A 14,538-nucleotide genomic window follows, 5' to 3' on the forward strand; every position below is an offset into this window, starting at 1 on the left:
GGTCCAGCCCTAACTATATGCTTTAGCAAAAAGGAAAGTTTGAAGCCTAATCTTGAAAGTAGAGATAGTGTCTGTCTCCTGAATCCAAACTGGAAGCTGGTTCCACAGAAGAGGGGCCTGAAAACTGAAGGCTCTGCCTCCCATTCTACTTTTAAATACTCTAGGAACAACAAGTAGGCCTGCAGAGCGAGAGCGAAGTGCTCTAATAGGGTGATATGGTACTACAAGGTCATTAAGATAAGATGGGGCCTGATTGTTTAAGACCTTGTATGTGAGGAGCAGGACTTTGAATTCTGGATTTAACAGGAAGCCAAAACAGGAGAAACCTGCTCTCTCTTTCTAGTCCCTGTCAGGACTCTTGCTGCAGCATTTTGGATTAGCTGAAGGCTTTTCAGGGAGTTTTTAGGACTTCCTGATAATAATGAATTACAGTCGTCCAGCCTGGAAGTAATAAATGCATGAACTAGTTTTTCAGCGTCACTCTGAGACAGGATGTTTCTAACTTTAGAGATGTTGCACAAATGGAAGAAAGCAGTCTTACATATTTGTTTAATATGTGTGTTGAAGGACATGTCCTGGTCAAAAATGACTCCAAGGTTCCTCACAGCGTTACTGGAGGCCAAGGTAATGCCATCCAGAGTAAGAATCTGGTTACATACCATATTTCTAGGCTTTTCAGGGCCGAGTACAATAACCTCAGTTTGATCTGAATTAAGAAGCAGAAAGTTAGCGGCCATCCAGGTCTTTGTGTCTTTAAGACATTCCTGCAGTTTAACTCATTGGTGTGTGTTATCTGGCTTCATGGACAGATAGAGCTGGGTGTCATCTGCATAGCAGTGTAAATGTATGCTATGTCTTCTAATGATGCTGCCTAAGGGAAGCATGTATAATGTAAACAGAATTGGTCCTAGCACTGAACCCTGTGGAACTCCATAATTAACCTCAGTGTGTGAAGAGGACTCTCCATTTACATGCACAAACTGGAGTCTATGAGATAGATATGATACAAACCACTGCAGCACAGTACCTGTAATACCTGCAGTATTCTACCTTTGATTCCTTTACAAAACAACAAGCATATTTGCACTAAGGGAGGGAAGTGCCAATAGCAAACATAAGACCTTTTCAGATATGATTGAGCTTTTTTCTGTTTAAAAAATATTCAGTTCTGCATTTTACAAAGAGAAGCTGGTACTGGAGAAATATGATCAGCCTAGTTCCTGCTAGTACTCGTGCTGGAGCATTTTTTTTCACATTTACATCCTGATAATAAGGACAGAAATCTAGTTCAGAATACACTAAATGAACAGAAATACTGGACAAGCCACATGTTACACTCACAGGAGCTTTGAAGCTCGCAGTTACTGCGTCAGCAAAGCATTGGTGGCAATTTCCCATCAGGGACAATAAAGTTACCATTGACCATTTTGCACTCTGCACTCAGTGACTCTGTAACTTTACATGGTCACCCACTTCCTGGCTGAGTGGTTCTTCAATGCTTCCACTTTGCAGTAATACCACTTACAAGGTTATCGTGGATTATCTAGTAGGTGACTTGTCGAGTCGTTGGCGTTCTGTTACAGCATCACGCTCAAATTCAGTGAGATCTTCTCTTTAGAACAGTCCATTCTTTCACAAAGGTTCGCATGGCCAGGTGCTTGAGTTCATACACCTGTGGAACTGAAAACACTAGATTCAAAGATTACAAGGTGTGGCCTAATATTTCTGGGAGCCTGCCTTGGAAATACACCAGCCTGATTGGATGAGCAAAAGTACAGATGGTTGGCTTGATGGATGACCAATAACTTTTGTCTCTATCGTGCAGATAGATAGATAGATAGATAGATAAGTGCCTCATTTTCTCAGTACTTCAGCTAAAGGAAAGTAGTGATAGAGACCTGATTTACATGCAAGTCAAAGAAGACCTCTCTTTCAGGAAATGGCCTGATATTTCTAGCAATGGTATTGGAGGTTAAGTATATGCTGTCCAGATAGTGCATAGATGGTGTTTCTGAGGCTTTTTGTGCCAACTAGTTTAGTTTAGTCTGAATTGAGAAAGAGGAACATTACAGGTCTACAGTCAGAGGTATGAATTTACCTTATTTGAAACCCGAGACAAAGAAAAGTGAAGTGTGTCAGTGAGGTGAGCGGCCACGCTCTGCCAGAACAGCTCAAGTGACTCTAAAAGTCTCTGAAAGGGAGTCGCACACTTTCTTTCCCCTCATGTTGTTTGATGGTGGTGTGCACTGCAGTCTGGTTTCAGATCTCCCATTGGTCTTCACTTTAGTTTAGATTTGGTGAAACTGAAGGTTGTAGCATATGATTCACATCATTTTCATACTCACTGAATTACATGGAGACTCGTCACGAAGGGTGTTGTGTTTGGACCATCCCTGCCAGCCCCACAGAGCTGGAGTCCCTCAGCGTAGGGTCCAGGTGTTTCCTGGTGTTCGTTGCCAGCCTGTACATCTGTTTGGAGAGGCGTAAGCACCTCAACAGATCAACACTCGTGGTGTGCAGACCCCCCCAAGCAAACCTGACTGTGACAAACAATCCACAGGGTGCATTTGTGTGTGTCGTTTCCACTACAGAGCATCGGGATGCCTCCCACACGCCCTCCTAACGTGACCGTTTGCTGTTTCTGTGTTTGAAATATTCTTAGTGCCAGTTAGTCACACACCAGTCGGACGTCTGTGATCAGCTTTAATCGCTTTACAGTTTGAATTAGCGTTGTCTCTAGAAAATGCGACCTTTGACCTCCAAAGCAGAAACGCACAGTAATTAGGTTAAACATAAATGGGAATGTGCTGCATCATTATTTTTTCCTTTGTCTCTTTTTCCTCGCAGACTTTGCAGAGCCGCTCACTCTGCCCTCCATGATTGATCCCGGCCCCTCCGCCGGTGACAGCCCCACGGGCGCCGCCCTGCTGGGCAACTCGCCCCCCGAGGAGAGCATTGCCATCCTTACCTCAATGGGCTTTCCCCGCACTCACAGCATCCACGCGCTGAAAGCCACGGTCAGTCTTCTGCCCACTATGTCCACTGGAGTCTTTCTAGCCACTAGCACAAAAAATGTTTAAAATACATCAGATAATTATTTTGGTAATTATCCAGGATGTCTTACAAATACCATTTTGTGTGACTGAAAAGGTCTTCTGCTGCAGTTCGTGAGAGCAGGGATTTGTTTTAAACACGAGGGGCACCCGGCGGCCTGTGTGGACAGCGATGGTCAGCCTGTCTGAGCCGATAAGGTGGTGCCTGTATCTCAGCCTGTTTAACATGCAATACTTTACATATTTATATAGAAATAAATCAGAGCCGAGGACGGAAATCCGGACGACAAAGAACCACCCACGCGCTTCGCTGTCTCTGATGGGTTCGGGACAAAAACACAGCTCTGACCTCCAGGCACCATAAATGTTGTTAGTTTGAAACGCAAGAGGAAAGAAACTCTGACAATTAGTCATTCATTGAGTCATTAAAACGGGTAACAATCAGGAAAATACGGCCTGTAAACCTCGAAGAAACACTGAGCAAATGGAACAATGTGTCAGGAGGTGAAGTTGGTGTAAGGCGGCGTGGTGATTTTAAACAGAGGGCAAAGTGCAGATGTGATTGGTCGTACATGTCAGAGGGATTAGAAATGTCTGCATTTAGCTGTAATCCCAGCAGCCTGTCAGGTTTAGGAACAGCTCACGGCTCACTGACACTTTAACTCGCTGTATCATCACATAAGATTCACTTTGAATGCATTCATAGTGTTGATTTATTTTTTCAATGAGTCAAGCGTGATACAGTTGCAGTAAATCTATCAGTGTTGTTTTGAAATGGCCTCTGATTCTCATCTTTCAAAGTGCGCCCTCAGCAAAAATAGCCCAGCAGACTGTTAGTCAGACGCACAAATAGACACACCAGGCTTCTCATCATCAGTGAGCCCAACTCGCTGCCTGCCTCCGTTTTGTTGAAGTGGAAAAAAGCTCTTTGTATAAGAACCGGTCCATTACCTGGTGAGCATGTTCACATCTGCATGAGAAGAAGAGATTCCCTATGGTTCTTAGCATTCCTGGGATATTACGGCCTTTTTAGTTCTGAATGTCAGCGAGCTGACCGTGTTTGCGCCGCTTTTGGCATTTTACAGAACAATAATCTTGAACGAGCTCTCGACTGGATCTTCACCCACCCGGAGGAGGAGGAGGAGAGTGATGCCCTTTCAGACATGGCTGACACAGAGCCCAATGACAACGCCTTCTCCAACGCCAACTCGCACAGCGACTCCACGCTGTCCCCAGACGGAGACGCGTCGGGCCCCAGAGTCAAAGACGGACCGGGACGTGAGTGACTCTGCACGACCGCCGCTCCGACAGAAACATACTGCTTCTCTGCCCTTGAATTTAATCTCGACATTGTGAGCGTCCACGGGCCATTTTAGCCCCAGTCAGGTCTGATTATGACGCGTGCTGTACCCACGTGCTGCTGGGCACTGGATTTCAAGGTGTAGCAGCATCAAAAAACAATTTAAATTCCTTCATTTTATCCCCACGTGCTAAATACATCACCTGTTTTTAAGTTAAAACTGAAAATGAGCACTTTATTAGATAATTATCACTTTAATTGTTTTTCTGTAAATATGCGTTAGTTTGTCACTCACTGACTTTGTTCTTCTTCTTTTTCTAAGGATATGAGCTCTTCGCCTTCATCAGTCACATGGGAGCGTCCACGATGTCTGGACATTATGTTTGTCACATCAAAAAGGAGGGACGGTGAGCGGCACGCAGTGTTTCATGTTACAGAGCTGACGACCTGTCACAGAAACATCTCTGATGTCTCATCTCGTTGCATTAACTGTGTACAGATTTATTATTGTTTTTAGTTCTACGATAGTTCACCAGTCTGGCTGCGTGCTGCTGGATCATAACTGAGCCTGTTTCCTCTTTACACTGAGTAGAAAAAGAATAATGAACCCATTAAATCTTTTCATTCAAATTTGAGAAAAATGACACTTTAAAAGCATTTGTGTGAATTTAATGTGCACTTCTCCCGCCTGCAGGTGGGTGATCTACAACGACCACAAAGTGTGTTTGTCAGAAAGACCTCCAAAGGACTTGGGCTACGTCTACTTTTACCATCGACTGTCGAGCAGTTAGACCGCTGCTCGCTGCGCCGTGTCCTTTAAATAACCACAGACCCAGAAGACTGGCAGACAACTGTGACGTCTCAGTGGGAACGATGGGATAACCTCTCCGACCAGCTGCTTGCCTTATTGTGATGTCATTCTGGAGCAACCAGGAACTCTGGTCAGAAGGGAAAGCGATGTGCTTTTTGTGTATTAGTGTTATGCTTTAAATATCAGTGTTTGTGTTCAAAGAAAGAACATGTCTTTACAGTGTTGGTACAGAGGGATCTGTGCAATTTCTACGATTGTGCTCTTTACACGAAACAACGCCACATATCAACTCTCAGTCTTTCTCCTCTTCTCTGCCTTCAGTCACTGTGCCGTTTTTTCTTTTTTCCCAAAGTGGTGCATTTTATAAATGTGTACTTAAGTGCAGTGCTTCACTGCCAGCCCTGCTCTGAAACTGCAACAACAAACAAGAAGCTCCTGTGCTGCAGGGGGCTTTGCATTGAATGTTTTGAGAAACTGGAAAGAGAAGAGGAGCGCGATGCTCCTTCCACAGTGCAATCCCAAGTGCTTCATGTAAAACATTACAAATATGAAGCGGAGCAAAATTCACTAAGAATGAAAAGGTTTTGGTTTTCCACACATGGAAGTCACCACGTGAGTTTCAGAGTGATAAATGGGCATTAACTCGATTCGTCCCGGTTATGCTCGAGGCCGACGTGTACGTTTGTCACATTTAATGAAAAACCTTCAACGCCCTGATGCGCCGGCTGTCAGGATGTTAGTGTCATTTCTGTCCCTGTTGCACTTTTTTGACTTTTTCCTGTACCTGCACTGTACTTGCCAGTCACAAACTACCAGGACTCATGTCTGAAGTGCGGCACTGCCAAGGAGATTATATTCATTTGATTCGATCTAATTAAGGCCAGCCTGGCTGTCCAGTCGTCCCTGTTCAGGGAGGTTGCATAGTAACGTAGGTGAACCTTTTGTGTACATAATTTTTGCTCAAAGTGCAAAATATCTGCAAACTCGACATAACTGTTACTGGGCTGCACCTGGCTCCCGCTGGTTCTTTTATCACTCTGACAGATTCGGACTGTAGCCCAGAAGCTAAAACGATTGTTTCAGGCCATGTAAGTTTGAATGTTTTTGTCTAGAGCAATATGCACTAATAACCAAATCTGCTGTTGAACAGCTGTACGAGAACAGCTGTACAGTGACCGTACCTCCTCTGAATGTATACACTCGTGGTGCTCGCTGCAAACAAAACACTCAGACATGACTGTGATGCTACAGCGGGCCACTCTTTAGGGCCTGGAGCTGGTTTGGCCTCCAGCTCTCTGCTTTATCTGCTCAGTAATATTCATAATGTGCAGGATGGATTAAACACTGTGCTCTTGACTGTCAGTATCTCCATACTTGGCTTCATATCTTTATTTTTATTCACGTTTTATTCATCTCGGAGAGCGCGGTCTGCTTCCGGTAGCATATTTGAAGGTGGAGTTCTGCTCAAATTAATCGTAATTTATCAAACGTTGAATTACAGTTAATTATTTTAGGCTCTCGTACTCAAAGGGAAGACGTGCTGTTGACAAAGAGAGTAGAAAAGAAAAGCAGAACAGCACCACGATGGTTTCTACGGGCGTTTTTCATTGACACAGACAAAAAACACTAATGTAATTTATATAACAAATCCATATGACTCCCCTTTAACAACACTGTGCCTCGATTTCCCTGAGCAAATCTTAGCCTCTTACCAGAGAAACTGTTTGTCTATGCATTGGGGAATACTAAACATCTCTATGCAAGTCTTGTGTTTGTGCCTCTCGTCGTCGCTGAGTGAGTGACAAGCTTTTGCCTAATGATGGGTAGCTGTCTCTGCTCCTCTCGTGGTCCCGGCTCGTTGCCGTCTTTCTGTCCTCGTCTTTCAGCTTTCTCTCCAGCTCCGTCGCTTCCATTCTTCTCTACCTTGTTTAAAACGTAATGGTTCATTTTGTCATATAAAAAAGGTTTTTTCCACTGTCAGCATGTTAACTAGAGATGGACATTTAGTCGTCTGGGTTGTACCGTTGTACTCTTGTGAGCTTCATTCTCTTTTTCTCTCCATTTAACTAAATGTCAAAAAGCTTCTTGACCTGTTTCTAATCTTTCTGCCTTTTTTGTCAGTTCTGTAGTTTTCATTTCAGAGCTCTCCTTGAACTGATTATTTTAAGCTGACTTTTGTAATGTATCCAAATATGGCTTAGGTGTATGTGAACAGAGTCATGGCAGTCCAGTGTACCAGTGGCACTGTTTACTTACGATGTTTGGATCATTTAATAAACGACATGTTTGTTGAGACCTGGCTTCATCGTGTCGGGCAGGAGTCGGCACAATAAAGACACGGGAGTGTCGAATATATAACAACACTTTATTTTAAAAGATTACTTTCATGTTGTACGTTCCAAAGGTGCTAATGCTGACCTCGTGATTATACAGGGAGAGTAATATGCATTATAGTAGGTGTTTCAATAAACGAGTGGCTGTATACAAATTACATTATTTCTAATTTCATCCCTCAAAATATATTATTCATATACGTGTGACGCAAATAAATGATAACAAGGTGCACGTTCTGAACCGGAGCAGTGGAGGAAGTACATATGCAACAGCAACCTCAATGAGCCCAACCAGTGAAGCCATCACGAATGCTTTATGGATTTTCTGTACCCTAAGCACCAATTCCCACATTTTAAAAGCACAAATCTTTTAGAGATAATAAAAGTGGACCAAGCCAAATAAAAAGTGTCTTATTGATACACAAAAACAAAGTTATTCCAGTGAAATGAAGAATAATGCCCCTCCTTTGGAGTCTTTTTATTCTGTTTTGACCTTTTTTTTTTTTCAGTATCATTGTTTCATTAGAACGAAGAATTATTTGTGTGTCTGGGTATTTATTCGTTTTTTCAGTTAATAGAAACATGCCGGAGCCAAAGATGTGATTGCCTCATTAGGATCGTTAACTGGACAGTTCATTAGGTACACCTTGCTAGTACCCCTGCACACATTTTTAATAAATTCAATATGTAATTAAATCTTATTTTATCCAAGAAGCTGAATGGAAACATTTATCAGCGTGGTCATTATCAGGTAGGCTGCTGTGTTTAAATGATGCTCATTTTCATACCAAGGGGACCAAAATGACCCACTGACACAGGCAGCCATGTTTTCATGCTTATGCCAAATTCTGACCGAGCCATCCGAATGTCAGGAGAAGCCAAGGAGCATCAGACCAGACGTGTTTCGAATCTTCAGTTTTGATGGTCCGTTTCCTGTTCTTAGCTGACAGCAGTGGTTACATGTTCACAGATGCTCTTCTACATCTGCTGCTCCTGGTTTCAGACTACTCTGTGTAAACTATAGAGATCCAGAAGTCAACAGTCTCTGAAGTAGTCACGCTAGTCCTTCTGGTACCAACAACCACATTCAGAATCACATCTGCACTGTGTGACTGCCACACGATCTGCATCTATGCAGCTGAACAGGTGTACCTAACACAGCAGTCAGTGAGCGATTGTATTTGGTCTGTTTTCACTCCATAAAACTGCGTAACTCTCACCTTTGAACACTTTAGGTCTCCACAATAGAAGACACGGTGAGCAAGTCTGTGTAAAAGCTGTGAATTTGAACTGTTGTATGACTGTCCACTTTTACTCTCCCTCTTTCTTAAGTGTAAACAGAACTAATGAAGTGATTCTTGCAAACATTAAAACCTTATAAAAACAGCTGTTAAAGGGTCACAGCAGGTTGTGAAAGTCTACATAAAAGCTTTTCAGCACTAAAGAGTTGTGCAATAACAGCTAGACAGCTTTATAGGTTGGGGTCATTGCAGTGGTTACAAACATGTTTGTAATTTGTAGAAGTAATAAATATAACATTTGTGCATAACTATGATTATCCAGTTCATTAGCCAGTATTCAAGCTGAAGTGTGTTTGCAGTGTGCTGTGCCTTAGACTCGTTATTTTGAGCCTCTCACACTTCCATGCAAGAAAAAGCATCTTGTGTAGAATACATACTGTTTATATACATCATGTTTTGTCAAAGTTTGCGAACTTAAAAGTGCATTATAGCGATATTGCAAGGAAACCTCATGATATATTTACTTTTCTTGGGGTCGGAAGAGAAAGCACTTCCATGTATGTCATGCATACGAATGAAAACGTCATTAAAAAAGTAGAAATGTAAAGGATCTAACATGCAAACAGCCTCAGTTTGTTGCACAGGTGCATGCGTTAGGCTAGGTCAGTTCACCTGAGAAGGTACAGTAGTAGGTTCAGCAAAATAAAGAAAACTGCATCCTATCTCAATGCACTATGGAATGATGTGGACGGCAGAAGAAGGTTGTGGCCCAGCAATGTAAGATTTCTTTAAAAAACATGAACCTGTGGTAACCTGTAACGAAATGGAAAAGAGCGAGGGCCTGCGACCTCATAAGACAACTAGAGTTGATTTTGTAAAACACCTGTGAGCACCTGGGAGGACAGGCATGCCAGGTAAAAATGTGGAACAGCTCCTGGCCTGCAGAACCTCTCGCTGATAGGGACCTCCTACAGGGTTGAGTTAACGCTTTAGCAAAGAAAACTGGAGGGGGATCGTCGTGCACTGGACTACCACGCTAGCTGCTCTGTGAGCCTAAAAGTGGAGCTTTGAGCGAAATGCAGCACTCACTCTGACAATGCTAACATACTGATAATATCTCCTGTGTTCAATAAGGAGAGATCAAGAACTGAACATGATTTGTTGAGACAAAGAAATGAATGTATTTGGCGATCAGACGCTGGTGACCCATCTTACCTGTCCCAGCAGGAATAGGATTTAGGACAGGACCCCCTGGAGTCTAGACGCTGGTGGTGGTGAACATGAAAATAGAGATGGGGACGAGGTGGGTTGTGCAAATGACAGTCTGAAAGGGAGAGCAATGAAGAGCACAGATTTAAACCAGAGTGGAAGCTAATTGGCTCAAAGAAGGCAGGCAAGAAGGTGATTGAACGAGAGTATTATGACTGGGTGTGAAAGTGTGGCAATGATCTAAAGAACAGAACAGCGGCTGAACAAGAAAGCAGGCAGGTGAGGGATTGCAGAGCTTCCATATCGAATTTAACCACAAGCTTTATTATATTAAAACGCTGACAGCCAAATGGCTCTAAAGGTAGCTCGATGCAGGTTCATGGCGCCGTCGCAAACTTTGCAGTTATTTGGGCTAAACCCATTCTGCCGGCCGAGTGACACTTTTGTTTTTGGGAGACGTGCTGGAAGCAAATTTCACGCCACCCCTTTCAGTCTGGGCCAAACTGGCAGACAGACCCTCGCTGGCATGTATGGAGCTACAAGCATGCTTAAATTTGACTTCCACAGTAATTTAATGCTAATCAAACAGAAATCAAACATGAACTCCTGGATGTAAACCTGATTTGTTCCAGCGAAGGATACCTTTTATCATCGTCCAGTCTCCCACCGTGAAAACATTTGTGCATGCACCCCTGCTTTGGCCTCGTTGCCAAAGTCGCTGTTAGCTCCCCTCTGAGGCCGACTGTTAGAGGCATGCACATATGTGCTGTGTATCTCTGACTTCTCGTCTAGTGTTTGATCTATTTATCCTGGTTGTGTGATAAATAGAGTCTGTGCCAATATTTTTTTAAGTATCTGGCAAGTAGAGCAGCTGATCTTTTTTCATCAGTGGCGGTGAATTTGATGGATGCAACTAAGGTCAAAGACGCCATGTCCGTGCAACCTGGTTCTAAAAGCAGAAGGCTGCACTCTTTGTGTCGATCAGTCTTTCTTTTAGTCAGAGCTTCTGACCACTTTCTCCCTGGGAGAACACTTGTTTTCATTCTGGCAACTTCCTGATGAAACACTTCTTCTTGTACAGACCGTGACACCCCGGCTGTACAGTTTGGAAGATGAATGGCTCTCACACTGGTCTCTGGTTCTGCCTGATAGTCTTCTTTCCAAACACCGAAATGACGCTTCCTTTCAGTCTGCCGAGGCAGACGGGGACCCGCAACAATTCAGAATGGCAACATAAAACATGACCTTTTGCATAGGAGCTACAATAAAAACCCTCAGACCGTGGACACGCCTGATAAACACCCGAATGTGCTGAGCTATGCAGTACAGAAGATTATCTATCATTTACTCTGTTGCACAGCAAGGTACAGGGTATTCACTTCAGAGAGTGACTTTCAAACTAGCAGCAGTGATGCAAGTGAAGCTGTCAGCTAAAAAGTATGTCTAAGGAAAAGCTTTCGTCCTGCAGCAGGAGAGTCACTGTATTTACACAATCATGTTTTCTGCAGATGCATAACCATCTCGAGTTTGAACATCAACCTGATGTGATTTGAAGTGTGTGGTGAAACGAACAGCGTTCATCATACATGTGCAGCATTCTGCCCAAGCTTACGTAAATATTCAAATCATGCATTATGACTATTAAATGCATGAGCCTTGCTGTCTTTGGAGGAGCAGCAAAGACACCAGTGACGGCGTCAGCAGATACTGACAACAGAAAACAAACTGAGTCAGGTCAGCAAAAATAAAAAAGGACTGAATAATGTGTACAGTAGTCATTAGTAACTCTGAAGCCATCCCAGAACTAGCAGAAGAAGATAAAAAGAGATATTTTTAGACTTGTTAAGAATAACGTTTTCATATGCTAAAGTTTGAAAAGACTAATGAAGGTTTTATAGATTGCTGTTGCCCAGCTTTTCTGTGTTTCTGCAGTCAGCTTAAAGGGAACAAAGAGGAGCTAGGAGCCAAAAGAAAGGAGAGAAAAACCGAGCGAAACAAAAATTAGTGGCTCAGAAAGCTTTCAAGTTCAAAAGACAGCAGTTATTTAAGAAAATGAAACTAGTCTGAAAATGGCTTAGTGTGGGTTTTTTCTGTTTTCATAAAAATAGTATAAATAAATATTGTTGGTCGCATGCTTTTGAGTAAGGCTTGCACATTCCACTCGGACTGAGGAAGTTATATCTGTTTATCTGATGTGCAAAGGGAAAACCTCTAAAAGTATGTTAATTTGAAACAAGAATCTAGTTATGAAAATGCTTATTCATGCAGTATCATTATTTTCCCATTGAAAGGATGAAAATAAGCTAGGAACAGAGCTTGGAGTTCCAGGTTATACGCTGCAGTCTTTGTCATTTGCTCACTAAATCCATCCTTCAGGAGTCAAATGTTTTTTCCTCTCTTTTCTTTGAAAACGGCCTGTGAGGTCTGCTCTATCAGGCTCGTACAACCGTCCGTCTCTGCCGGCTCTGTTCCGCTGGATGAGTCAGTTTTTAATTGATGTGTCCTCTAAGGCATTGCTCGTACAATCTTTGCCCGTCCTTGTGCTCTTCAGGGAAATCACAAATTACAGTGCAAATCCAACACAGAGCAGTCCCTTCAAACCCTTGGAAGAACCTGTCCCCAGAACTGCTCCGAGGTACTTGGGTGAAAAATATAATAGCTTTGACGACTGTAGTTAATTTGGACGTGCATAAAAATACACTGTTGTCTCTGACGTCCATCAGTCCATTCTGACTGTGCACTTTGGACTTTTGGCTGTTGGGTAGAAATCAGATAGTAAGTGAAGAGGGGGCAGATGTTAGCATTACTGCCTCCTGGTCGTCAAATGTCTAAGTTGAAGGCCCGCATGAGATGATCCAAGTCGCCGATATTTGCAGCCTGGAAGAGTTCAGGCTGGTCCATCATGGATAAAGCTATCCTCAAAGCCGCCCAGATGTTTCCAGACATCACCTGGTGGGACTGCTGGCGACTCCGGCTTTTCCTCTGAAGGCTTAAGGCAGTCAGGAAGTTGCTGGCCGCCTCTCTGGGGAAGAAGGAATAAAAGCAAGTCATTGCATCACAAAATTCCATCAGCTGGTCTCCTCAGTTCTGAGACACGTACAGACTGTTGTTAAAAGAAGAGGCGATACTACACAGTGGTAAAGATGACCCTGAGAAATGTTGCTGCCATCAAACAGGAAGAAACCTTGGACAAATCCAGGCTCAGGGAGAGGCCCGCCCAGTCGGTTGGGGTGAGGGGAGGAAGACGAGACCAACTTATTTTGCACAACAAGAATATAAACAAAAAGGCCAAAACATAACAAACCTTACTGCACTTGATCACTCTGCGAGACGTCTCAAGCAGATGTCTCACCTGCCAAACTAACAGGACCTGTGTGGTTGCATTAAGGCAACTGTGCAGACATTTAAAGCTACCTCAACGTCAAGGCATTTCTTGCGTTTTAGTGGTAAGGTTTAGAAAACTTACTCATTTGAACTAGAGTAAATTTACATGAAGTCCTGTTGTTTCTATGACTATTTCTATGCTTTTATTTTGTTAGTGTCTATGCTATTTATTTACTTCGGCCACTGACAGCTGTCTAGTGTTGGTCAAGTTACTTGAAAAAAGTAATCAGTAACTAATTACTGATTACTTCCCCCAAAAGTAATCACATTACTTTACTGATTACTTATTTTCAAAAGTAACTAATTACTCAGTTACTTAGTTACGTTTTAAAAACACGATTTACAACCTGAAGAGGTGATAAAGTGATAGATCTCTCAGCCCAATTCTACTTTTTCTGCATAATCCATCATACAAAATGTAATCAAATGGAAAAGTCTCTTTTTAAAACTTGTTTTATTAGTTTTAATCTTTTAACTTTATGCATGAAGCAAAAATTTAATTATATGCAACATTCTCTGACTGGAAGAAATGAGTTTAACATTTAAACCTATTTTCTGCACATTCCACACAAAATAAAGTATTTTTTGTGTTTACACTCAGTCTTTCAAAGTAAAACACAGCAGAACATAAATAAAGTCAAAGACTCAGCGGTCCTGTTGCTCTATTTTCACCTGTAAAGCAGGAGTGGGGCAGGCGGAGGGTTACCCTGGTGCAGGTGTGCCGCGGTCAGTGGAAGAATCCGCGAGTTTCTGTGAGTTTCCCATTACGTCGTAGCTACTCGGTGCTTGTTGGAAGTTTAGGGGTTTTTTCGCTGTAAAAAGAAGTTTTCTTCCCACGCACAGCGGACACTAATGTTTTTGTCACTCTTTATGGAATCAAACTCAAAGTAAGGTCAGTACTTCCAGGCTTTAAACGCTGCACGCTCATACTCTCTCTGCACTCGATATATGATCCACTGTTGATCTGCACACAGCTGTTGTCACCAACGTCGCACTCGCTTACGTCACTGTCATGAGACATTCTCGCAAAAAAATCAGGGTTTCAGTAACGCAGTAACGCAGCGTTTCATACGGGAAAGTAACTGTAATCTAATTACCGTTTTTGCAATAGTAATAGTAATAGTAATTTGCAATAGTAATCCCTTACTTACTCATCATGTAACGCGTTACTGCCCATCTCTGAGTGTAACTGGCTGAGTTTGGATAT

At 42.7% G+C, this 14,538-nt stretch overlaps 2 protein-coding genes across 8 annotated transcripts in view; one reads left to right on the forward strand and one right to left on the reverse strand.

Moving 5' to 3' along the window:
• usp13 (ubiquitin specific peptidase 13) overlaps nt 1-5,459 on the forward strand; it is a 30,790-nt gene extending 25,331 nt beyond the window's left edge. For all 5 annotated transcript variants that reach the window (XM_026159985.2, XM_026159984.2, XM_026159986.2 and 2 more), the window contains 4 exons: nt 2,848-3,017; nt 4,139-4,331; nt 4,676-4,760; nt 5,048-5,459. In XM_026159985.2, coding sequence (XP_026015770.2) covers nt 2,848-3,017; nt 4,139-4,331; nt 4,676-4,760; nt 5,048-5,144 — 545 coding nt within the window. In that variant the 3' untranslated portion in view covers nt 5,145-5,459. The remainder of the gene's footprint in view (nt 1-2,847; nt 3,018-4,138; nt 4,332-4,675; nt 4,761-5,047) is intronic.
• Nucleotides 5,460-12,497: 7,038 nt separating this feature from the next.
• The window catches only part of pex5la (peroxisomal biogenesis factor 5-like a), a 114,424-nt gene continuing 112,383 nt past the window's right edge, over nt 12,498-14,538 (reverse strand). For all 3 annotated transcript variants that reach the window (XM_080297269.1, XM_026159991.2, XM_026159994.2), the window contains one exon: nt 12,498-12,969. In XM_080297269.1, coding sequence (XP_080153395.1) covers nt 12,768-12,969 — 202 coding nt within the window. In that variant the 3' untranslated portion in view covers nt 12,498-12,767. The remainder of the gene's footprint in view (nt 12,970-14,538) is intronic.

Source organism: Astatotilapia calliptera, chromosome 23 (assembly GCF_964374335.1).
Source record: "Astatotilapia calliptera chromosome 23, fAstCal68.1, whole genome shotgun sequence".
NCBI lineage: Eukaryota > Metazoa > Chordata > Actinopteri > Cichliformes > Cichlidae > Astatotilapia > Astatotilapia calliptera.